General features: G+C 39.4%; 1 protein-coding gene across 1 annotated transcript in view; it reads right to left on the reverse strand.

Moving 5' to 3' along the window:
• Positions 1-3,146: 3,146 nt before the first annotated feature.
• LOC148871365 (uncharacterized) overlaps positions 3,147-27,253 on the reverse strand; it is a 31,632-nt gene continuing 7,525 nt past the window's right edge. The window contains exons 2-11 of the mRNA XM_088969050.1: positions 26,533-26,648; positions 26,341-26,411; positions 26,205-26,254; positions 4,953-5,026; positions 4,790-4,852; positions 4,338-4,425; positions 3,934-3,996; positions 3,782-3,861; positions 3,633-3,704; positions 3,147-3,532 (exon numbers count right to left, since the gene is read on the reverse strand). Coding sequence (XP_088825176.1) covers positions 3,451-3,532; positions 3,633-3,704; positions 3,782-3,861; positions 3,934-3,996; positions 4,338-4,425; positions 4,790-4,852; positions 4,953-5,026; positions 26,205-26,254; positions 26,341-26,411; positions 26,533-26,564 — 675 coding nt within the window. The 5' untranslated portion in view covers positions 26,565-26,648 and the 3' untranslated portion in view covers positions 3,147-3,450. The remainder of the gene's footprint in view (positions 3,533-3,632; positions 3,705-3,781; positions 3,862-3,933; positions 3,997-4,337; positions 4,426-4,789; positions 4,853-4,952; positions 5,027-26,204; positions 26,255-26,340; positions 26,412-26,532; positions 26,649-27,253) is intronic.

Here is a 27,253-nt window from a genome sequence, read left to right on the forward strand (position 1 = left end):
TATTTATTCTATTAGTTTATAAAATAATACTTTTTAAATTATTTTTTTAATTTTTAGTTAGAGTTGTTAAATATAAATATTTGTTTTTTGTTTAAATTGCATATGAACACAAAAGCTATAAAAACATTTATATATCACTTTTAATTACAAAATTGCATTTGGTTTGGTGGCTTAAAGTGGAAGAACATTAATGCGCTACATGAACTTGAGTTTGAGTCTCTTCAAACACATTTTTCATTGTGAGGCTTGGCGAAATTGTTGACCCAACACTTGACTCCCTCGACCCAACCTATTCTGACCCTAATGGGTACTTCGACCCAACCCACCCTAACCCTTTTTCACTGACCCTAATGGGTTGCTCGACACATATTGACCCACTAATAAAATGGGTGAGTATGGGTGGGTGGGTCAAATGGGTTGGGGTTCAGTATTAAGCAGGTCATGGCTCCATGGGGGGCGATTGCAAGCTCACCCCTGATAGTTTCTTCATTTGTACAATCCGTGATGACAATGTTGAGATGATGCTACAATGGATAGGCTGTGAATTCATTCTCCAAACGGATCTGCTTCTTACAAAAGTGCCCCTCACACCGATTTCACAACACATTTCAGCTGTCTGGAACATTTCTCCATGAATAGCATCATTGTTTAACAACCAATGAGGAATGATTTGTCGAAGTGGTTCTGTGATGTCCAAATTCGCCTTGACCCTTGCAAATTGACTCCATTTGATATCTCTTGGATTAGGCTTTTATGGTTTAACAATTGCTTCAGCAACATGTCTAGCGGCTTTAGCATTAATATAGGCCAAAGGAAGTCCCAATAAATAGATCCAGAGATCTGAACGAGTAAGGATATAGTCCTCTGGCTTCTTATTTGGATCCTCCTTATGCATGACCATCAGGTCGTCTTCAAACAACCATGGATCTCTATCCCAAGTCTGATCCCTTTCATAACTAGACAGAAATTCGGTAAGAAAAGTATTTTCTGCAAACTCCAAAATACTCTGTTATTCAATTCACCAGGATTTGGAAATCATTTCCTTTAACCCTACAACTTTAATCGGATGGTCAGTAAACATGGAGAACATACTACGATGTGATTCCTCACTAGGAAGGGTGCCATCACTCTCAATGGTGGATGCAGGCAACAACAATTTTCGAAAGATCACTGAGAATATCTTCAGCAGCCATGAGAAAAAACAATGGAGAAAACGTACACTAGAGATGGAAGGATATTCCCAATGCACGGTTGCAAGGGCTGTAAAGATGCTTTCTTATCTTAATGGAGTGAAATGAGATGATAGCAATTAATTTGAATAGAATTAAAGAAAAAAAAAATCAACTGTATCACTGCATGTTTCTATAAAACCCAAAATATTGGATATTGAATTCGGAATTCATTCTTACAAAATCTGTCCTCACAGCCCATGTAGCCATGCATTGGGAACATACATCTTCATACAAGTACTTGTATGTTTTTATTTATGGAGGGATATTCCCAATGCACGGTTGCAAGGGCTGTAAAGATGGTGTGAGAATGGATTATTGTGAGGATGAAATCCGAGTTCTTGGATATTTTGTTAGAATGGAAGATTTTGAACCACTCCACCCATGCCAATTGCACTCAAAAGCGAAAACCATTACATATCTGCCTCTTTAAATCTTGCCCAGTGCACGGAATTTTTGGATTTGCAGGTCCTTTCAAGCAATAAAGCTATGATTATGTTCTTGGTAAGGAGTATAAAACCACAACTTTGTGCAACAACTTGAAAAGTGTACTACAAGTAGGAGTAGATGAAATGGCTTAGGCATACATGCGTTGAAGTATCATGTGACAACAAATTGTGTATCGTGTAGATCGAAGGGGCAATAGTAAGAATTGAGCCAAGAGGCCCAGGACAGAGAGAGAAAGGGCATTACTCTTCAAAAGTGGATAATGTCTTAATTTCTAATATTTAATCTATTGATATCGATACTTTATATCTTGGAAAAATAAAAAAGGGACTTGAGTGTAAGTAAAATTTAAAATATCAGTATTATTGGATATGGATACTTTTGAATATGCATGAATGCAGTGCACATGGATACATGATATATCAAAGAAACTCTTATAAATCCCATAAATACAATAATGCTAAATTCGAAGAGAGAGCTATAAATAAGATTACACATAAGAGGTGTATTCTCATAGTTTATATAAAAAGACATTACACTCAACAATACTAGGAGTTTTGAACATGTAGATGTCATACAATAACTCTACTAATAATACATCAAACAATATTTGAGCTTCTAATCTACTTAAAATTCATTACAATGTATATCACAGTGTTGTAGAATCAATGAATTTGAAGGATTATTGATATATAGGTCAATCTTATACTTTTATCTTACCGTGAAAATCAAATTATTCTTCTCAACTTGGTTTCTTTTTGTAAAAAACTAAGAATTTCATTTTTGATATAAATTATTTATTATTAGCTCAATGATTTATTGGACACAAAGATCAACAAGTTTATTAGATGATTGACAGATCCATATTATGGTTGAACATATAAAAATTTATTTTTTTATTATTTTTTTACTTTTAGCATAAGTCTTCAATGGCACCATGCCATTCCACCTGTGCGACCTGTTCATGCCTGCAAATACCAATATGATAAACCCTGTATTCGGTGTATCAATATTTTAAACCTTTAAGAAAAGTCATAAAAATTATTAAAACTCTCATAATTAACTTAGATAAAAATAATAAAAAATGATTTAAGCTCCCATAATTTAATAATGGATATAACTAACAGAAGAAAAGCAGTATAATGTAGTAGCCAACAACATGGCTGGGACAAGGTTCACAAGATGGTGACATCTTTTACCCCGTTCACGAAGAAAACTTTGCTTTCCTTTACATCTACGGGGTGTTCGACAACATGGCTGAAATGCAACATCAGCACTCAGCAACAACAGTATGCTGATGTGGCATTTGTTTTTTGTTTTCAAAAACAAAACCAACCATATTGTGGAACACACCCTACATCGAAACTGATTAGAAAGGAAAAAAATAAAGTTCTCTGTGAAAGAAGTAAAAGATATTTCAACCAGAAGAACTTTTGCATTCATTTTACGTTGGAACAAACACATACTAGGTGGGTTAATTCCAGCTTTCAGCAGAAATATTCTAAACAAACACAACCTCGAGGTTCTCCATACAATATCAGACGAAAAAAAAGAATATGGCACACCCCAAAGGGCTTAAACCTAAACTACTACTATGGGTCAGCGTGAAAACAATACATGCCCCGTTCAAGGCACCAATTGTATCATCTCAATCTGGAGGTAAGATTGAGAAGTGTGACCTACCAGTCTTTAGTCAACCCAGAGCGTATCTTAACTATTTACACAACAGCAAGATGTAAGGACATCAGTTTATATACATCTGTGCAAAGATCTATCAGATGTCCATGTCATCAAATATATCACCATCTTCCTCATCGCATAACTCATCTGTGAGAAAACCTTCTGCTGCCAGCTTGCTGTCAATAAACATCAATTAAAGTGAAGCAAAAAAGGGTATCAAACCCAGGCATCATTTTTGCAATTGTCACTGACAAATGATATGATAAAAATGCAGACCTTAAGCAGCAGCAACGGAAACTCACTACACGCTTCAGCTTTCTATTATAAAAGAAGAAATTGAATGACCATCTGCAAAACACATGGATACAGACATCAAACTTGAGCCAAAGAATACAAAGGTTAATGATATGAAGAGATTGTCTTACATGGCTCCTCTCTCTAAGAAAGGGTCTCCATCAGAGTCTGGGTTGTAACTGTAAATCTCACATTCTGCTAACTTTACGACCTGCATCATCAGATATTATAAAATTGCCTCAAGTACAAGAACTGCCCAAACACATTTATGTTTTGACTTCACCTCATCGATAGCTTTGTATAAACTCTCCAATAGGGGACTGCCCCCATTAACCTCTGTCCATTCCTGCAAAAGAAAAGCTATCAAAAACTACATGGTTTGTTTAGTAATGTACCATATGGAATTCAGGGCAATATGTTGACAAAATTCAGCATTTAGATGAGATAATATAATCTATGCCCATTAACCTGCATTGCCTGTGTCACTAAGATAATAGACAAGGCAAACAAATCCGGTTGGTCTGGACTCTGGACTCTTTCTATTGTCTCATGGTGCATGAAAACTGAAGTGCATATATTTTCCTTTTTAATCATGTCTAGGAATGAGATTGACCATGAAATGCACATCCATAAAGCTTGGCTACAAAACTCGCTTCACATCATAAATATAACATAGATGTAGCATACCTTTGCTGCTTCAAACATGTAGGTGTCAAATATCAGCCTGAAACTGTCCCATCTTTCCTCTCGAAAGAATTGATGAGCATGCACCGCACTGATAAACGATAATGTGTTGACCAATATTGTAATAAATAATAAATTACAGCACACCAATACATGCATCAGTAGCATAGAAAATGACTTTACAATTGTGACGTTAAAATATACACTCAATAGCATGAATAAAAGAATCTTTATTATTATTAATCTGGGAAATGGAGAGGCTTGAACTCTCAGCTCCTAGAGCAACGGTGATTCGAACCGTCTGTCAAACCATTTGACAACACTCCCAATATTGGTAAGAGAGGATATAATGGTGGGTTGCCATGCCGCCCAACAAGCTGACAGTGACATTACCCTTACCCTCCTTTTCCAGATCCTTATTAAATATTAATCCATATAACAAGAAACAAAGATACCTGAAATCATAATCTGGATACATGTGACTGAGTGTAAGAATCAGATATATCATTGTCTTTCGGCTGGAATGAGAAAAGAAAAAACAAAAAGAAAGATTCATAATTAAGGCAACAAATAATGATAAACTGAGCTTTCTAAACCCATCTAGGTATTATCCACTACCTTGATCTACTAGACAAAAATTCAACAGAAGAAGGGGAGTCGCTGTCTGAAGATTTTCCAAGATAATCTAGAATCTGGGTTAAGCAAAGAAAGAAAAGGATTCAATTCCCAAGTTTAAGCAAAAAATTAAGACAAAGGTATACAGTAATAACAAGATAAATCTCAACACGTCTAAGCCTTGTCCCAACTATATGGGGTCAGTTAACTTACAGAATAAATAAGATGTGGAATTATGCATTTTAAGAATCTTACAATCCTCAACTCAACTCAACACAACTCAACTAAGCTTTGTCCTAACTATATGACTATATGGGATTGACTACATGAATCCTGTTCCACCATTTCATTCCATTCGGTGCCATATCCATTGCTAAATTACGAGCCTTTAAAATCCCACTTTCCATGAAAAACAATTATAGAAAAGCCAAGCAGAAGTATTGGAAAAATATCACAGAATCCAAAGGTAAATTTAGCATTTTCTTCCAGAATAACTTGTTAGAAAATGGTCTTTTATGGTGCATTAACAGATCTGCTAAATCACAGTATCTACACAAGTATCCAAGTGTTTGCTAAAGCAGTACCTAGGAGATACTAATGGAATGGTTTTGCCTGGTACAGACATGCATCAAGCCTGCACCTGATCATCCTACCTTTGATGCTTATTTAAGTTGCTACTTTATTCTTCAGAGATATTTTTCAACTACATGGCATGTTGAAAACCATAGTTTCCTATCTGGATATCAAATTTATTGGCTACTATGGAAGGTTCTCTTGGCAATTCTGGTGACAAAGTTGAAGTATTCCAACACTTAACACCCACAAGCTAACATTTAGATGGAAATAATTAATTGAAGCCTAGGCAATCTTCAAAGATGTTTACTTGGTAAAAATCCCACCACATAGGAACTAAGTCTTCCCCAAGAAGAATTATCCTTCAATAGCTCAATTAACAGGCCACTACATGGTTTCCCTTTGAGTTTGTTTTAGGGCCCATGCCAAAACAACCAATTAATTTGGTTCGACTACCTGTTCCCAATAACCCATCTGCAGAAGCTGAAGATTGTGCTAAAGTCTATCAACATCTCCATCAAAACTGATTGTTGTAAACCTAAAGTCAATCTTCAATGATGTTTTATTGAGTTCAATCTTTCAAGGAAGGTGACCTAATCATGGTTAGCTGAATGCCAGAACAATTCCTAGAGGTGTTATGTGTTAAGCTTCAGTCTTGGTTAGGAAATAGAAGATAAACAGGATTCGTATCATGAGGTAGGTGATGTTTGCAGTGGGTCTAGTAAGAATCTGTTGACAATGTCCTCTGATAAAGAAAACCAATTGAATGATGAAGATTTTAGTTAGAGTCCATATATGGGTTATGCTGATCAGAATAGAAGGCATAGGGCTAGACCAGTTTCTAAGGACCAAGAAGGCAAGAAGAGAGGTTGATGTTGAAGAGAATTCAAGGGATCAGAGAAGTAATAAAGAGGGAGATGTTGGTGGTAGTTATCAACTTGATGAAGTTATTCAAACAAATACAAAGGTACTGAGCTGAGATTATCATAGTTGCTATTTTCTGTTATGGATCTTTCTGCAGTTACAATTTGGTTGCTTGAAGAATCATCTGGGGGTTTTGATTTTTCTAGGTTATTTTCTTGTGGATGGATGTATTGAGCTTTCTTTTGATTATATCTCTTCCTTCAAAGGTGATCTTTTTATATGTTAAATTTTCTTGTGGATTGAATGTGTTCAACAATGAAGATGATCAAGGATAGAGGAGAGGTTCTTAACTCAAGGATGTTCTACTTCAACAAAAAGAGAGGCTCTGCCCTTTTTTTATTTTGTGATCAACAGAGGCTCTGCTGTTTTTCCTTCTTTTCTGATACATAGGCAGCGCTTATTTTATTTTATTTTGCTGAGCATAAAGAAGCTTAAATTAATCAAGATTCATGTGCCAATATTTTTTATGGATAAGAATTTTATTGACATGTGTATAAAGAATAGATGTTATGTGTTCACAGGCCAGGCTTTCCTTATTCTTTATTATTTATTTGTTATTTATGGGCTGATTGTGGTGTTGCACCCATGGGCTATTATCTATTTTTTGTTTGGTTAATTTTCTGTGCCTCATTAAGGGCATAAGTGTAATAATTTTCTCTCCTTTTATTCTTTGAATATAAAGGGAGTGGGGGATCTAAGAACCCCACGAACTGTATGTGCCATCTTTCTCTTCTCTCTTCTTCTCTTCTATTCTTCTCTAATTTCAGTTCTCTCTTTCTCCTTATTTTCACCTTTATTTTTTTATCTATTTTGAGTGTAAGATCAGCCTACTTGGTGCCAGAGCCAAGTTCAGTCTTCCTTGGAGTAATTTCCATGCCAATTTAGGATCAACCAACTGCATGGAAGAGTGAAGAAGACTTGATTGATCATCTCTATGTCGCCTGATTCTTAGGTTTTTGGAGTTGTGGTTGTTTCCCATGGCATGAAACTGGGAGATTTGACCAGAAACAAGAAAGACTGATAGAAAACTTATCTTTTGGACTTGAAATTGGTGTTTTTAGGTGCTGTCCCCTTCCTATAGAAGAGCAAGTGCTATTGGATCAGGTTTAAGAATCTCTAGAGAGATCGATCTCAGTTTTTCCCTCCTGGGCTGAGGGTTTCAATGTTCTCAGAGCACTTTTGTATTGGTGATTTGAATTGGTTAGGTCTATTTGGCCTTGTGATTGAGGTTGGGAACTTTTCTATGCTTTTGGAGAGATCAATTGAAGAAGCTCTCTCCCTCTCGGGGGCTCCCGGGTTAATGGTTTTTTCCCCTGGGACAATCCTTGTTGCTTAGAATATAGATTGATTCAACCCAAAGGTGCATATCTTTCATGATTTTGGTATTTGAAATTGTTTAAAAAGGCATGGAGGCTGGTGTGAATGATCGAAGTCTAACAGTGATCCTGGGATGGTTTCAGGAGGAATTAGAGATCTCCAGAATGTGGGATTAATTGTTCAAAAAGGCATGGAGACTGGTGTGAATGACCGAAGTCTAACAGTGATCCTGAGATGGTTTCAGGAGGAATTGGAGATCTCCAGAATGTGGGATTAATTACTACAGTGAAATTGGATGGTTCCAAGGCTCAGTCTTTGAAGATTGATATTGGTGGATGGAGGCTGGCGTGAATGATCAGAAGTCTAACAGTGATTCTAGGATGGTTTCAGGAGGAATTGGAGATCTCCAGAATGTGGGATTAATTACTGCAGTGAAACTGGATGGTTCCAACTACTTAGAATGGGCTTAGTCTATGAAGATTGGTATTGGTGGATATTACAGTCCTAAAAGTTGAAGTGCTTGGCCAATACGCCAAAAGCCTTAAAACTGCTGGAACACATCAAGCCAAGCACTTTTAACATTATAGTGGACGAGGTAAACTGAGTTATACCACTGGGAGTTCAGTGCAGCCTGATTCCAAGGACCTTAGTTACCCTCACTGGACATAGGAAAACCACACTGTCATGTCATGGTTGCTTAATTCTATACAGACACACATTAATAGGAATTATATGTTGGGGAAGATTGCCAAGGATGTCTGGGATGGTATAGAGACATACTCAAAGCCTTTGATGTAGCTTGAATCATAGTTGTCAAGGCAATGCAGGCGACAAGGCTCCTTGGAAGCTCGCCTCGCCCAATCACCAAGCAGTTGTGTACTGCATTATAAAATACTTTTATATTTTTAATTTTTTGACGTTATAATTATAAAATAGACATTATCAAACTAGAATATTCATTTTATGTGTTTATATAATAATTTCTTTTTATTATTTTCTTATTTGTTAGGGTTTTTAATCACCACAAACATTGTTAACTGCTGTATGTTCAAAGTATTGATAGACCTCTGTGTATCGGTAGAGGTGTATCGGTACTTATAATGATATCCCCCAGTTTTTTATTTATTTGGTTTTCAATTTCATTTTTAAATATTCTTGACAGTAAATCTGATTGAAGGTTACAGCAAAGAGAAGAGAAGAGGAGAGAAGAGAAGGAAGAAGTGTTGAGGCAATGGAACAGTGCTGGCAGCGCCAGCTTCATTATAATATATAGGGCAAAAAAATAAGAAGGGAAATGACCCTTGTGCCCCTACTAAGTGATAGTACAATAATAGATTAAAATAGAAAAGGGTTTAATCAGCCAAACAGACCCTAACAAACATAAAATCAATTATTTTAACACTTTCAACACTCCCCCTCAAGTTGGAGCATAGATGTCAATCATGCCCAACTTGTCACACAAATCATTATGCCGCACATGATGAAGGCCTTTGGTGGAGATGTCTGCAAGTTGTTCTTCTGAGCTGACATATGGGGTGCACACTTCTCCACTTACAAATTTCTCTCTAATAAAATGCTTGTCCACTTCAATGTGTTTCATCCAATCATGGAGGACTAGATTAGCTACAATGTTGATAGCAGCCTTATTGTCGCAATAGAGTGACATAGGGTTGCTAATTGTAAAACCCAGTTCTCCTAACAAATTTCTTATCCACATGATTTCAGCAACTCCATGAGACATAACTCTGCATTCTGCTTCAGCACCAGACCTAGCCACCACACTTTGCTTCTTACTTCTCCATGTGACTAGGTTTCTCCTACAAAGGCACAATATCCACTGGTAAACTTTCGGTCATCAACTGCCCCTGCCCAATCAGCATCAGTATATACCTCCACCTTTAAATGTCCATGTTTCTGGAACAGCAAACCAGCTCCAGGAAACTTCTTGAGGTATCTGAGGATCCTCTCTGCAGCTTCAAGGTGAGTTGTCTTAGGATTGTGCATGAACTGACTAAGAGCACCCACTGCATAAGCAATATCAGGCCTGGTCATATACAAATACAAGAGTCTCCCTACAAGTCTCTGAAACTTCTTCACATCTTTCAAGAACTCTCCCTGACTGTCTCCCAAATGGTGGTTAGGTTCAATTGGTGAGTCAATTAGTCTCACCCCCACTTTGTCTGTATCTTCTAGTAGATCTAGTACATATTTCCGTTGGGAAATAAAGATTCCCTTATGAGAGCAGGCAACTTCAATTCCAAAGACATAATGTAAGGGGCCTAGATCTTTCACCTCAAATTGAGTGGCTAAGAGCTTTTTTAGTCTTTGTATTTCAGCCTCCCAATCTCCTGTGATCACTATGTCATCCACATACACAATTAGAGCTGCAATTTCCCCTTCACCTTTCTTTACAAAAAGTGTGATCTGACTGGCATTGTTTGAACCCTATCTGCTGAACTGCTGAGTGGAACTTACTAAACCAGGCCCGAGGAGATTGTTTCAGCCCATATAAAGATTTTTTTTAACTTGCACACTTTTTGTTCACTGCCTTTAGCACAAAAACCTGGAGGTTGGGTCATGTACACTTCCTCTTCTAAGTCACCATTCAAAAAAGCATTTTTGATGTCCAATTGGTGGAATTCCCAGTCAAGATTTTCCGCCAATGAAAGGAGAATTCTGATAGAGTTCATCTTGGCTACTGGGGCAAAAGTCTCTGCATAGTCCACTCCATATGCTTGTGTAAAACCTTTTGCCACCAATCTGACATTGTACCTTTCAACAGTTCCATCAGCCTTGTGTTTCATTGTGAACACCCACTTGCACCCCACTAGTTCTTCCCTTCAAGAAGATCCACCAACTCCCAAGTGCCATTTTTGTGTAATGCATCAATCTCTTCCTTCATTGCATCTGTCCATTCAAGTTTGGATAAAGCTTCTGCCACATTCTTAGGAACGGGGATACTGTCAATAGAGGAGAGGAATGCACGATATGGAGATGTAATATGATCATAGGACACAAAGTAAGATCATTAATGACAGGGGAATAGAAACATCAAGATCTAACACCCTTTCTCTTAGCAATAGAAACATCAAGATCATTAATGACAGGGGAATCAACATTGAAAGGAGCAAGCATATCAATAGAAGCAAGTGTACTTGGCTGATGGAAAGGATCAACCTCCGGTGAAGCCAATGATGTCGGTTGCATAGTGTCAGGTTCCAAGGCCCTGAACTCTGTTGGCTTTTGTGGCGGCAAAGAAAGACACGTAATGGAGGAGGGTCAGGTAAAGGAGGTAGTTGAGTCTGAGCTTGTTTCTCCTCAACCCTACTCTCCCCCTGAGGAGAAACCGAGAAGAAATGTTGATTCTCAAAGGACACATCTATTGAGACATAGTACTTACGAGAGACAGGATCATAGCGACGGTACCCCTTTTGAGATAGAGGGTAACCAAGGAAGACACAAGGAATAGCACGAGGATCAAGTTTACCCCGAGTAGGTGACAAGTTATGAACAAAGCAACGACAACCAAAAACACGCATTGGAATGGGGAACAACTGAGCTGTAGGAAACAAAATCTGATGTGGGGCCTTATACTCTAGTAATCGAGAGGGCATACAGTTGATGATGTACGTAGCACACAGAACAACATCCATCCAAAAGCGCTTCAGAACATTCATATGAATTAACAAGCCACAAGCTATTTCAAGAAGATGACAGTTTTTTCTTTCAGCAACATTGTTTTGTTGAGGTGTCTTAGCACAAGAGCTTCGTTGAAGTGATCCACTCGAAGCAAAGAATTCTGTGAGATCACTATGGAAGTATTCCTTTGCATTGTCCGACTATAAAATATGGATTTCAGTTTGGAACTGAGTGAACACCATGCGTTGAAAGTCTTTCACAATTTTAGGCACTTCCTCTCTAAATCGCATAGGGTAAACCCAGGTGTATCCAGAGTAATCATTGATCAAGGTAATGAAGTACTTATATCCAGCCTCAGTAGGTAGAGTAACAGGGCCCCAAACATCAAAATAAACAAGATGAAATAGAAATTCAAATCTTTTATTTCTCAAAGGAAAAGAGCTTCTACAATGTTTACTCGATTGACATGTCTGACACTGCAACTAGTTCACTGACAAAGACTCAAACAACTTTGGAAACATAACTTTTAACGACTCAAAAAAAAGATGACCAAGACGACTATGCCATAAATAGGGTTGACTCTCACTGGACGAACTCAAAGACTCTATAGCCACAAGACCAGCTTTATTCTCCAACATATAGAGACCATCCACCATGCTTCCTCTACCAATTGTCTTCCCCGAGGCCAAATCCTGAAACACACATGAAGACGGATAGAAAGTAACTGAACAATTCAAGGAGTGAGTAATACAACTAATAGAAAGCAGATTCATAGGTAATTTAGGAACATGTAATACATTAGAAAGGGTAAGGCCGAGTGGGAGAGATATGGTTCCTTGGCCGACTATGGTGGAGAAAGAGCCATCAACTAGTCTCACCTTATCTCTCCTAGAGAGAAGATTGTATGCCTGAAATAAATTTGACTTACCAATCATGTGCTTTGAGGCTCCGGAGTCAATTACCCAAGATGAATCAGAGGTACGAGATGACACATGGAAGGCAGTGGTAGTGTTACCTGAAGCAGATGCAAAAGAGGTAGAAGGAGTAGGACCAGTATCCATCTGGCAAAGAGTCCTACCATATAACTCCAAATGGTCACGGAAGGAGTTGATGATCTCTTCCTTAAGGTCAGAATAGGGATGCCTTTCCTGAGTTACCATGGGACCAGTCTCTTGAGATGCCATATTAGCTGAGTTATACCTTTTCTGATTCTACTGACTTGGTTTCTTGCCCTGATCAGTTGTTGACTACTTACCCAAATTTTGTGCCCATTTAAGTTTTCCATGGAGATTCCAGTAGGTATTCTGGTGTGTCTTGCCTTCTGGCAGTGAATGCACCAAAGCTTACTCTTATCATCTGTTCTCTTCTGAGAGTCACCCTTCTTAGAACCACCTCCAACATTAGTATCTGAACTTCCCCGGACAACTAGAGCAACTAGCTCCCAATTTGTACAATTCATCACATTTCTTCTACTTTCTTCTGACTGATCCAAGGCATAAACCTCCTGAACCGATGGCAAGTCTTTACTTCCCAAGACCTGCACCCTGGTGGACTAATATGAAGGATTCAGCCCCAAGAAGAAGGCAAATACCTATTGCTGAGATACAAGTGATTTGTATGCCTTTGCAGCCTCATCACACTTATAGTAAACATTCTGATAGTGCTCAAGTTCTTTCCATATCGATGTTAGATCCGAATAGTACACCGAGAGACTCCTTTCTCGCTGCTTACAAGTGGACGATTCAGCTTGCAGTTGGTATATCTTGGCAAAGTGTCTCTGCTCTGAATAGGTGGACTTTGCTTGTTCCCATATTTCACAAGTAGTTTCAGCCCACATAAAAGTTTTTCTCACCTATGGCAGCATGGAAACCAAGAGCCAAGACATCACCATACTATTTTCTTGGTTCCATCTATCATATTCAGCACTTCCACTCTTTGGTTCCTTCACTTTCCCATTGATGTATCCTATTTTTACCCTAGCAGTGATGTAGAGTTTTATTCCCCTAGACCATTCAAGGTAATTCAGACCATCAAAGGGAATGACAGCCATGGGGAAACTCATATCCATTCCCCCACCTACCCCATTTTGATTTCCAAAAATCCCTGAAGTAGCAGAAATCTCAGAAGACATGGTCAACACAGAATTTTTTTTATCAAAAAACTTCAACTTAGGATCCCTCCTTATATCAGAACAAAAAACTCCACACACAACAAGTGATTAGTCCACTCACACTGCAGTTTTTTGGACTTAATTTGAGCACAAGACCAGCACCAATTTCCAAAATAAACAAGATGACAAATCTGATTTTCAGACCTGTACGGAGTAGCAGTCCCAGCCTACTAGTTTTCTCAGCAGGTCTACAAGCAATAATCACAAGGGGAGATCCTTACACACAAGGCATCAAGCCAACAAGTAAAGAAAACAAGTCATACGTGACCTACAACAGCCTTTCACAGGTACAGGATCACACGATCCAAAACAAACAGAGGAAAAACCTCACAAGGGTGTGTCAACATTCAGTGGTTCAGGTCCATTCGTTTTCCTCTTGGTACATGACCAAGGGAAGAGAAGAAAAGAAAAGAAAAGAAAAATGGGACGGTACCAATTGCAGGTCTGATTCGAACAACCCAAATGTACTCCTCTGTTCCGCCCAGATTCAATAGCTTGGAGAAGACACTTGATCGCCCAGATTCAATGGCCACGCTCTGATACCATCTTGACAGTAAATCTGATTGAAGGTTACAGCAAAGAGAAGAGAAGAGAAGAGAAGAGAGAAGAGAAGAGAAGAAGTGTTGAGGCAATGGAACAATGCTGGCGGCGCCAGCTTCATTATAATATATAGGGCTAAAAAATAAGAAGGGAAATGACCATTGTGCCCCTACTAAGTGATAGTACAATAATAGATTAAAATAAAAAAGGCTTTAATCAGCCAAACAGACCCTAACAAATATAAAATCAATTATTTTAACACTTTCAACAAATATAATTATATATATATATATATACATATATATTATTTAAAAAAATATGTTCCCAAAAACACCTATAAATAGGTGTATCGGGACCCCAAAGATACGATACAATATGCTCGATACAGGGCGTATCATATCGAAATTTTGGTCCTTGATTGAACCCTCAGATTTCGAAGCCTGAACCAATAAGCCAATAAGCAAGGCAAGAACTTAAAATTTTGTTTATTCAACACATTTTCTTCTTCCACCTTTTCTTTTCTTCTTTTCCTATAACAAAAGTAGGGGTTCAGACCCTATGTTTTCTGAATTTTCTTTCCTTTCTTCTTTTTCTTCTCATAAAATGTTGATTTTTCTAGACTTAAACATGAAATTTATACTTCTCTTGTGAAAATTATGGATAATTATTAAGGAAAGATGATTTTGGAACCTAGGGAACTACCCTAGGATATATGGTTTAACTTAAGAAAATCCATCGCCTAGGCAGGCGACTAGGCGACAAGGTGCCCCCTATTGCCTAGCCTTGCCTTGGTGCCTTGAAAAGTATGGCTAGAATATACTAATTGAGGATGCAGGTTAATACATTGAAGTAGGGAGATGCCTTTGACCATGAATTTTTCTACAATAAAGTCTTTCTGGGAGGAGATGGATGAACTAGAAACCCAAGAATGGAAGTTTGAGGAGAATATAGAAACTCACAGGAAGTTTGTAGGGAGGAATAAAATATTTGAATTCTTAGCTGGGCTGAATCAATAGTATGTCATTACCAGACAGCATATCATCACACAAAGTGATTGCCCCAGACCTACTCAGTTCACAGTTAAGAGAGTAGGAGTGCCATGCTTCAGACACCTCCCTTGGATCATTTGGCTATGATTATTGCTAAATTAAGCTTTCTAAGGCTATTAGTTCAGATGAGAAAGAGGACAATGTATGTGATTATTGTAACAAGACAAAGCAGCTAGAAACAGTGTGCTAATGGCTGGAATGGTTACCCAGTCACATGGGCAAAAATTCCGTATGCTCCTCACCACCCTAAAATTGAAAGTCTACAATTTTGTTTTTTGCAGTATCAAAATATTAGGCTTTTGCTCTTTCAAAAAACCTCAGCTACCACTCTCCTACCCGAGGCAAGGCCTCATCTCATATATTCCATCATTTCCATGTTTTTTTTTTTTTTGATCAATAACAGATTCATTCAATTCATTGAAATATCAAAATATTTACAGCAAGGAAGACAAGAACTCTTATCTTCCGAATACAACTTAAACCCTCCAAAGAGAGAAAAAGAGAAAAAGAAACAAAAGAAACAATTAAGTTACAGCTTAGCCCAAAACATTGCTTCCCTTTCTATCCCTTGTTTAGCTAATCCATCAGCTAAAGAGTTAGCTGATCTCTTAACCCAACTCATCCTCATTTCCATCTCCCGCACCAGCCACCTGAACTTCCTCTTCTCATTTCTGTAGTTCCATAAATCGCAGTCATCTTTAATCAGCCCCCCTATCACCACCTCCGAGTCCCCTTCAATTATGAGTTTCCTGACATTCATCTCCTTGGATTTCTGAACTCCTTCATTAACTGCCAAGATCTCAGCTCTAAGGGAATCCCCCACACCAATTGGGCCTGAGAACAGGGCATAAATGACCCCGTTCTCTTCCCTAAAAACACCTCCAATCCCTGATTGTTCCAGATTCCCCCTACAACTCCCATCAAAATTTTAACTTTAAGAAGCCAGTAGGTGGGGGAGTCCAGGACACCCTTATTATTGGTTTGACCTGAGTGCAGTTTGCAATCTCGCCCCACTTTCTCAACATGTCTTCCACTGTGTAATCTGTAAATAGTTCTAGTGATTTCAGCCACTGTACTGCCCTTATGTGGATCACAGCCCTCAATTCTTCAGCCCCTCTCTCATTTTCTAAGAAGATCCTAGTATTTCTTTCTTCCCATAATGTCCAGCATACTGCAGCCCTCAGACCTCTCTGCATAGTCCTTCCCCTTTTCATGTGCCACCTGAAAAAGGAAGGGGAAAATAGGCTCTACAAGTTTGATGGAGGGTTCCACCTATGTTATGGGCCCGTGAATAGGATCTCGTCACAGGTCGGTTAACGGGGAAAACCTCTTATCTTCCCTTATTTCTCCCTTTCCTCGAGGTACCTATCTTCGGCGCCTTAATGGTGATTTGTTAAAGAGGTCACCAACTCTCCTCTGCTCTTTCTTGACTGAAAATTTCGATGATTTCATTGAATAATATCTGCTCCTTTAAATAGGAGATTACAAGAAGATAAGAGTCCTTTAGGAAGACATCCTAACAACATTTATCTCTAAATGATAATGCTACTGCCTAATTAATAGGAACACTGAATTTAGCCTAGAGATAGGATAGGAACACTGAATCTAGCTAAGAGATAAGATAGGAACACTGAATCTAGCTAAGAGATAAGATAACACTGAATCTAGCTAAGAGATAAGATAGGAACACTGAATTTGGCTAAGATATAAGACAGGAACACTGAGTTAATCGCCCATTACTGCTGTTGTCCATTACTGTTACTGTTTGCGGCTGTAAAAGCATCCACAACATTACTCCCCTCCTGGACTAAGAGCTTGTCCTCAAGCTCGAATTCAGGATAGGTGTCTTGAAACACAGTCAAAGGAATTTAGGATAGGTGGAATGATTTTGCCCTCCGGGATCGGGTTCCAATGAAGAGGGTTCATCCTCATCTTCCTCTTGTTCCGCCAGGAGGCAGAAAAGTCTCTTGCACTTGTGCCCTACTGAGTAAAGTTCATCACAATTAAAACATTGTCCCCTCGCCCTGTGTTCCACCATCTCATCCCTGGACAAGTGCTTAATAGGGGGTGCAACAACGTTGCTTCCCACATTGGATGCCGATCTGGAATTGTTGCTCGTCTGTGGTTCCTGTTCTTGGCTGGCTGCTGAAGATGGAGCCATTCCGAGGGGTTTCGGGGCTGCCCATGCTGTTTGAGGCCGCCCTATACTAATACTTCCACAGTTGAGTTGCAATTTGCATTCAAAAGCGCGAGCCAAATTCATAGCAGTAACCAGATTGGGGGGATTTTGCATCTCCACATCCACCCTCAAAGTTTCCGTTAACCCCGCGGTGAACATGTCAACCTGTTGGTCTGGTCATACCATAGATGCTCTTGTAAGGAGGGTTTGAAACTGGTGCTGATACTCAGCCACAGTTCTAGTCTATTTGAGGTTGATTAGTTCGCCTCATGGATTGCTTGTTAATGGGGGCCCGAATCTGAGAAGGCAGTAGGATTTGAATTGGGTCCAACTGAGCCCAGGTTCCTCCTGCTCCAATTTATAAAACTAGAGCTATGTCTCCTCTGTCATGTGGAATGCGGCTAAGCCTACCTTGTCCCTGTCCTCTATCCGTTGGTTGCAGAAGAACTGCTCACATCTGTACAGCCATCCCAAAGGATCTCCAGTTCCATTTAGGAAGGAAATTCCAGCCTACTGTATTTGGGAACAACCGCAGTTCCTTGGGCAACGACCTACTGCTCGCCAGACGATTCTGCCATGTCTGGTCGGCGGCCGTCTGTGGTTACAACCCCTTCTGTACTCTTTTCCTTGCTGGAAGAATATAACTCCATCAAGCGCCTCAATTCTCGGACATCGTTCTTGATCTCGCGCACCTCCTTGCTGTTTTCCACGAGTTTGTGCTCCAGATCATGAACCCTAGTCTTCAATTGCTCAAAGTCACCCATGATCCGCTCTGATACCAAATTGTTATGGGCCCGCGAATAGGATCTCATCACAGGCCGGTTAATGGGGAAAACCTCTTGTTTTCCCTTATTTCTCCCTTTCCTCGAGGTCCTATCTTTGGCGCCTTAATGGTGATTTGTTAAAGAGATCACCAACTCTCCTCTGCTCTTTCTTGACTGAAAATTTCGATGATTTCATTGAATAATATCTGCTCCTTTAAATAGGAGATTACAAGAAGATAAGAGTCCTTCTTTAGAAAGACATCCTGACAACATTTATCTCTAAATGATAATGCTACTGCCTAATTAATAGGAACACTAAATTTAGCCTAGAAATAAGATAGGAACATTGAATCTAGCTAAGAGATAAGATAACACTGAATCTAGCTAAGAGATAAGATAGGAACACTGAATTTGGCTAAGAGATAAGATAGGAACACTAAGTTAATCGCCCATTACTGTTGTTGTCCATTAAACACTGAATTAATCAACCATTACTGTTGTTGTCCATTACTATTGTTGTTTGCGGCTGTAAAAGCATCCACAACAACCTACACCCAAAGAGAGAAAAAGCCCACTCCCAAATTGACTTTGCAAATTGGCAAGACACCAGTAAGTGAAAACCAGTCTCCCCGTCCGCTTTGCAAAGAACACACCAATGAGGTGACAAACAAGTATTGAGTCTCTTCTTTTGGAACAAATCCCCAGTGTTGAATCTTTCCAAATAGGCTTCCCAACAAAAACTACCAACCCTAGGAAGAATCGGTCTACACCAAACCTCACTAACCGAGAAAGGGGAGGTTGCAGGACCAGTGGATTGGTAAAGGACTTTGAAGAAGGAAGCGCAAGAAAAAGAGCCTGTGGGGGTAGGGGTCCAAATTCTAGAGTCCACCTTAGAAGGGTCCAAGAAAACACTATCAAGAAGTTCAAAGAGGCTTGAAATACTATCAAGGTCTAAATCCTTCACAGCCCTCCTCAGACCCAGGTTCTACCCAAACCCCAAATTTGAAGAAGGGGTAATGAAAGAAGAAACTGGCTCATTTTTAAATTCAGAAAGAGCATACAAAGAAGGAAATTGTTCCTTAAGATGAACATTCCCCACCCAAATATGTTCCTAGAATTTTATGGAATTACCTAAATTCAAATCATACCTGACATGAGGGGAGAAGACTGGAAGCAAATCATGAATGGCTTTCCAAGGTGAAGTGCTTGTGGTCCTTGCTCTGATTCCAGCTTCCCATCCATCTTGCTCCATCCCATGTATGATTCCCACTATTCTAACCAATAGCTTCTCCTGCTCCAGAGGGAACCTCCACAACCATTTCCCTAGAAGGACCGAATTACTTATCCCAATGTTCCCAAGCCCCAAACCCCCATAGTTTTTACTTCTTATCACCACCTTCCAGCTAACCATGTGGTCCCTCTTCTCCTCTCCTGGCTCCCAAAGGAAATCTCTCATCAACCTTCCCTGGAATCTTATACACTAAAAGAAAATAAATGGGTAAGTTTGCTAACATAGCCTTAATCACTGTAATCCTACCACCCAGAGAGAATTCTTTTTCCAAGAGACAAGTCTTGTTTCAAATCTTTCCACCACTAGGTTCTAGAAACTCTCTCTCTCTTAGGATTATCACCTAGGGGCAACCCTAGATAGTTCAAAGGCCACCCTGATACTTCACACCCTAGTACCTCTGCACTCTCCCTTATTTCTCTCTCCTCCAAATTCACCCCCACTACACAACTCTTCCCAAAGTTCACCTTCAAATTTGACATCTGCTCAAATAGTTGAATCACCAGTTTCAGGTTCCTGATGAAGCTCACATTACCTCCTTCACAAAACAGGATCGTATCATCAGCAAACTATAAGTGAGTGAGTGGGATGTCCTCCCTTCCAACCCTCCAACATCTTGTACAGACGGTTTACCAAATCTCTTGGATGCAAAGTTTCTTTCCTTTTAGAATCAAAGCTATAAAAGTGGAATTCACCCCCGGATTAACAATTCCTCTCCTATGAAATTCCTCAAAAATCATGAGAAGGTCATCTTTCAAAATGTCCCAACAGTCCTGATAAAAAGCCATTGTGAACCCATCCGGCCCTGGAGCTTTTGTTCTATCCATAGAAAACATAGCCTCCTTAATCTCCTCCAAGTTAAAGTTCCTTTCCAAACTCCTCCTATTATCCCCCTACATCTGCCTAGTCCATACCTTCAACCCACACCCTTCCATTTACAGGCCTTCTTAGAATGGATTTAAAATGTTCCACACATGCCCCAGCTATCTCCTCTTGTTGAGTTAACTCAATTCCATCCACCACCAATTTGGAAATGAAATTTCTCCTTTTTCCTCCATCTGCTAGAGAATGAAAGTACCTAGTATTCCTGTCTCCCTCTTGCAACCATTTACACCTAGATTTTTGCCTCCAACTTATCTCCTCCTTATGAAGGCAATCCTCTAACTGGCTTCTCAAGCCCCTCCTTAATTCATTGTCTTCCTCTCCAAATTCTCCCCTTTCTTCTTTAGAGTCGAGGCTTTCAAGTTGGTCCATCAAATCTCTCTTTCTTTCTTCTATCCTCCCAAACACCAAAATATTCCACTCCTTAATCTTTGTTTTCAGGAATTGTAATTTCTTATAAAATCTCATCCCCTCGCATTCCACCAAGGGGTTACACTCATTCCACCACTCCCTTACTCTACTAGTAAACCCTGGATGGAGTAACCACATATTTTCAAATCTAAAGGGGGCAAGTCCTCCACTCCTCTCTTCCTTGCATAACACTATGGGCCAATGGTCTGAGGTCACCCTAGGTAGAGCTCTAGATGTCAAGTTCCCCCAGTGATCTTCCCAATCCACAGAAAATAGGAATCTATCCAACTTAGAGCATATGGGTCTATCTTGGAGATTTGACCAAGTAAATGTCTTCTGGGCTAATGGAATCTCCTTAAGCTCAAAGGCATCAACAAACCTGTTAAACTTCCTCATACTTGTTGTTACCCTCTTATTGGTCTTATTAGTTTCCTCTAGGTATCTGATTACATTGAAATCTCCACCCACACACCATGACCTCTCCCACAGCCCTCTTATGTCAGCCAATTCCTCCCACAAATCCTTTCCCTCTGTAGTCATTTGGCCCATAGACATTTGTAAGCACCCACACAAATCCATCCTCCTGTTGTTTGAACTTCATGGAAACTGAGTATCTTCCAATCAGTTCCTCCAAGCCTTCAACCACATCCCTCTTCCACATTGTCACTATCCCCCCTGAAGCACCCCAAGATGGAGCAGCCACCCAACTGATTCCCCTAGCTTTCCATACACTCCGTGCCCAGCTATTATTAAACTCCATTCTCTTAGATTCCTGTAATAGTACTATGTTTGGGTCGAACCTCTTTTATTGTCACTCTTTTCCTCGCACTTCCTAACCCCCTCACAATCCAACTTAGTATCTTCATTCTTACTTCTTTCTTAATTCCCTTCTGCCCTTCACCACTACTTTCCCCCTTTCCTTCTTTCTCATTTTGCCCCAAACTTCTTGTCTCTTCTAAATCTCTCCACTTCACTCAATTTTCTATTCTTTGCTCTTCCCTCCTTCTTCCTCTTTTGTAGACCATCTTTCAGCACATTCAGATCTTCCAATCTGCATCCCAACTTCCCCACAAAATCTGCTATCAAATCCTCTTGCTTAGATTCCCCCCCCAACCCTTCTTACAAACTCCCCTTCAACCCTATCCTCCTCTCCTTCCCTCCTCTCCTTAGGTCCCTCCCCTCTTCTCTCCTCTCCCTCCTTCCTTCCTGTGATGTTACCTCCCACCTCCTTTGTGCACTCCATAATTTCCTTTGCAGCCCAACCCTCCTTTCCTTCCCTCCCCTCCCCTGATCCCTCCTCTCTTCTATCCTCTCAACCCTCTCTCCATATTATATTTCCTTCCACCTCATTAAATACTTTCTCAATAATCTCCCATGCTTTCTCATTTCTTAACCTCCCTTCCCGCTCCTCTTCACTAGTTTCCAATCCCCTTCCCAAAACTGTAGAAATCTCACCACCTTGACCGGCTGCACATACATGGTCTGCAGGACATGGATCGGGAGCGGAATCTGGAACACAGGACACAGAAGACACATTAGTAGCATAAACTAAATTAACTTGGTTACCTGGATTTGATAGAGGGGTTGGACTAGAGTTGTTCCCAGATTCCCTTTCTTGATCCAGAGGTTGGTAAAATTCTATCTCCCTGAGTTGATTGGGAAGTCCATCTGTCCTTTGGTCAACATGACGACATGTCCTCTGTACCCCTGATTCACCTGATTGGTGTGTTCCTGCTTTGCTTCAGGTTTTCCTGATATACCCTTTCTTGTGTTGCTTGCCAAATCTGAAGTCTTGAGAATGAGCTTTTCTGTGTACTGACTTCATTCTCATCTAACTGGTGGAGTCCCGGGCTTCTTTCTTCCTCTAGTTGAACTTCCTGGCCTCCCAAATCATGCCCCCCTTTCTTCTCTAACTCACTCTGAAACAACCTTGCAATGTTCCATCCTTCCATGTCAGTTGCAACATAGCCGCCTTTATCATACACGCTGCCGATACTGATACTAACATATGTACTGTCATCTAAGTCTTCTTCTTCATCTACACTACACATTACCCAACCTTCATCCGCCTCCTCCTTCTCTCCATTCTCTCCCATGCATACCTTAGGTTTGGCTTCTCTGAGAAGCGTCGCCCTAGGCTCCGTTCCTCACCGGTGCGATGCGGGACCCACTAGAGGTTCCTTTGCTTGTGCATTTGTCGCTGTTGTAGGCTATTCTCAGTGCCCCTCACCATTTGGGACGATGATAGACCCAAGCTCATGTCTATCATCCGTCCAAAGCTCTTCTCATTAGCCCGACCCACGTGACCATTTAGGTTGTCATGTTCCATCACTTCCATGTTATCAACTTTTTTTCGATAATAAATAAAAAAAGATGATGAGGGATCATCCCAAAAGAAAAGAAAAGAAAAAAGTACTAGACTTTCATCTCCTAAGATAGGATCTAAAGAAGAAAAAAGATTACAATCAAAATCTTCATTTGTGATTCCCTCAAATTCTGGAAGAAGCAAAACCCAATCCCTGAACCTCTTTCCACGTAGCAAGACAACTTGATCTCTATGTTTCGACTGGCTATAAAAAATTCTTCTCTTTCTTTCCTTCCAAATCTCCTAACAAATAGAAAAAGGGATACAACTCCAAACCATCTTTGCCTTTCTATTCCCCTCAACAGAGGCCATCTACCAAAAATTTCTTGAGGCAACGTTGGTCTCCAAAAGTCAAGGCTGAAAGGCTGACGTAACACCTACAACATACTCTGAATAACAACAATCAATAAACAAATGCATCATACTTTCCTCTTCTTCTAGGCAAAGGTACATCTCCTTGCCAACTATTCCTCTTCCTTTAATATGATCTTGAATAAGAATGTTGTCTAAGGTCAGTAACCACCAGCGATTTAAAAGGCGTGCCTAGGTGCACAGGCGAGGCGCATTTTAGGGTATGCGCCTCGCCTAGGTCCGAGGCGCAGCCCTTTCAAAAGGCACATGCCTGGTGTGCCTAGGCATGCGCCTAATACGCCTTGCGCCTCAGCCCAGGCATGTGCCTTTTGAAAATTTCATGCTTTTTTGCTTTTTTTGAACCTAGCGGCTAGGTTAGGGGCTCCGCCCCTAGATTCCTGTACCATGCCCCTCGGGGCAAGCCCAAACATGGCCCAAGGGGCGTGGCACAAAGGTGGCTCGTAGAATCGGGAATGTAATATGTTTTACATCACACTAGCTACTTGAAGTAATGTAATTGAGGAGAAAAAGAGATTGTGGATTTTACATGCTTGAAAATGTTTTATCTGTTTGACTTTATTTTTAAATTTTTATTTAACTACGCTTTATGTGTTATGTATATGTATTTTAATTTTAGATACTAGGTTTTTAAAATCATTTATTTTAAAATTTAAGTTAATATTTGTTTAGATAATAGGTTTTTAATATATATATATATATATAGATATATATATATATATTATTTTTGTGCCTTGCTTCAAAAAGGTGCGAGTCTCGCCTTGCGCCTCAAGCGTAAATTGGCCCCTGTGCCTTGCACTTTTAAAACACTGGTAACCACATCTAAGAGTTCAACCTTATTTTATCCATTTTTCTCTTCCCTGTTTATTATCTTCAGGGAGTTTTGTCACTTCGGTTGGCAATACCAACCCCATCATTTATGTCCCAATCCAACCATAGTAGCTCTTTGGATTGCCTCTTTGTTCTTCTTACCCTTCTCCATCAACACCCTATTCTCAATCTCCACCAATACCTTCAATTCCTCCAATCCTTTAAAGGACATACATAGAAACTCCCCAAAGCTTAGGAGCTTAAACACGACCCAAGATGAGATCTTGTTATCTCCTACATACCTCAATTTTACCATCTGAGTGTCATCAGCCGACATTCGGGAGATGTCACTTCTCTCCTTGGTAAACAGAATTGCTAACAACTTAGCTGACCGTTCACTAGCTTCTCCTAGCCTTAGTTCTCCTATCATAAGCTTTTTGGGCCACAATCCTGAGAAGACACCTCTGGTTCCATGTCAATTGGAACTATAGCTTGGATAGTTCTTCGCTGGGACCATCTCCTTCCTTCATCTCCTTTAGAAGCACTGCTTGGACCTGAAATTCTGGTTTTTGTCCTTCATCCTCATGGCTATTGCTACACTTGTCACCATCTCCCCTGCTCCACAACAAGAGCTCTCTTTTTCATTGCCATCATCTAAAGCTGCAACTTCAAAGCAGCCCATTTCTAATTGGGCTTTTAAAGTGAACTGGGCCTTTGCTCAATCTAAACACATTTTGAAAATGGGACTGTGCTTGTTCTTCCGGTTGGATTTAGATTTAGGTTGAGGCTCCTTCTTTGTCATCCCTATTCCCGATTTTTGCTTGCAACTTGTGCTTGAAGAAGCAAGGTTCGCCTTTCTGTTGGTGAGATTCCACTGTACCACTACCATCCTAGATTTAGTGAGATGCCATTTCCAAGGTGGTTTGGTAGGGAGACTAGCCATTTCTTTTGCTTCTTCATTTTCTCTACTACTTCATTGTTTTTTAAAAGGTAAAGTATTGTATTATAAAAAAGTAAGATGTGAGGATACAACTATAGACCATGTACACCCAGGGTGTTTTGGGAATTACAGTATTTCTGTTAGAAAGCAATTAACAGGAAAATAATATATCCCTGTCAAAAAGTTTGCTATAATCCAAGTCTCTGAATTTGTTGTACACTGATAGCCAGGAGCATAGATTTCCTTCGATTGTAGACAGTGGACTTAGAAATGATAATTTGTAGCCCAGCTAGGAGCATATATCCCTGTCAAAAAGCTTGCTCATGAAGTTTTTATTAATGAAATCAGTTACCTTTCTCTCAAAAAAAAAAAAAAGAAATTTCTGTGCTGGGCCTGGGCCCAACAATATATATTATCTTTTTTGCTAAATTATAATGTTTTACATTATTTATATTTAATATTTTACATTTAAGGTCATAAGCCAGGTCTGGTCCAGCCTGCCCTATGATCACCCCTAGGTAGAGTTGGGAGAACAGTGAACTGTTCTCAGCTAGCACACTTAACAGAGAAGAGACAACTTTTCTCCAATCTTGATTTTCTTGCCATTTCTGTAAAACCACCATTGGAGCTGTATCCAGCTATTGCAAGTATTGCCACTTCTGTAACTAGTCTGCATGCATACCTATGTTGCAACCTCACCTCAGGTTCTGCAAACATCTCCTAAAGTGACCTCAAGATTTATCAAGATGAAAGATGGCTACCTCATATGAAGGTTATTTACTCAACTTTTATTTAAAAACTTTTTCAAAAAAAATAATAAAGATTTATGAACAGATAAAAGACCAAGTTTTCTAAAATATGCACTTTCAACAAACAGGAAATCTAAGCTAGTGTAAAAAGGAAAAATAGTTAGTAGCTATGGACAAAGACTAAGGTTTTCCAAGCACTTGCAGCTTCCTTCAAATATAGTAGCACTTAAATCAGCAATTAAAACCACAAGACAAGAGTCATTAAAAATTTATACATATTAATTACCTCCTGCTCCAAACTGAAAGACAGCTTCCTATCTACCCCTATGTGTTTACCTACAAACAAGAAGTATGCTAATGATTCATGTTCTTCAAATCTTGCAACATAAAAAGTTCAACTTAAAGCCATTATTTCTACTTACATGAGTAAGCTTCAAGCTTCCCTTTGATGGTACATTCCCCAAGATTTACATGACTTAGGAAATCATTTATGCTGAAAGAAAAAAAAAATAGATCACTTATTATCGAACCTAATAGCAAAAGAAACAGAAAACACATGACGTTGCTATGCCAACAGCAGTGAAGTCTTAAGCACACTTTCACTTGAGAAATACCTGTCTAGAGGAGTGTATTCCAAGAACTTCATGTTTGACTAGAAAGTTCAAATTGCTAGACTTATCTGAATTCTGAATCTATTTCCTCTTTTATAAAAAGTGCTCTTTTAGAAATCCTACAAGGAAAAGAAAAGAACAGTCATGAACACTGAAAAGTTGCAAACTTGCAATACCTGAAGCTCATATGCTGAAGGTTCCAATCAAATATGGAAGTGGGCATATTTATTCAAATTTGAGTAAGCAATTGAATTCCCCAAGTTACCAAAATGTGTTTGCTTCCACATTTTTTTTCACAGATAAATATAAAAATCCACATATATTCGATGCAATAAATAGTAGTTATAATTTTATTACTAGTGTTAACCATTAGTGGTCAAGATGGTCAGTTGTAAAATTTCTAGAGAGTTTAAGGTGGGTTTTGAAACCTGTTTTGGGGTAGGAGCCACCATGCAAATAGATGCCCAATAAAGACATTCAAGAAGATGAGATTTTATGTTGTTATCTTCATAGTTATTGTTGCTTAGCATCCTCATCCTAATTATCATTATCATTATAGTTATTATTATTTTCTTTTCCTTACAAGTAACAATTGTGTATGATTGTTGAAGTTCATAAAATAAATAAATAAAACAAACTCCTCCTCCCCACCCAACACAAAAAAAGAAGGAAAAAATGAAAGGATATTAGGAGGGTCTCACAAATGCTGAAAGACTACTACTGT

This window comes from Nelumbo lutea, chromosome 2, assembly GCF_056320005.1.
Source record: "Nelumbo lutea isolate HS-2025 chromosome 2, American lotus-T2T, whole genome shotgun sequence".
NCBI classification, from domain to species: domain Eukaryota; kingdom Viridiplantae; phylum Streptophyta; class Magnoliopsida; order Proteales; family Nelumbonaceae; genus Nelumbo; species Nelumbo lutea.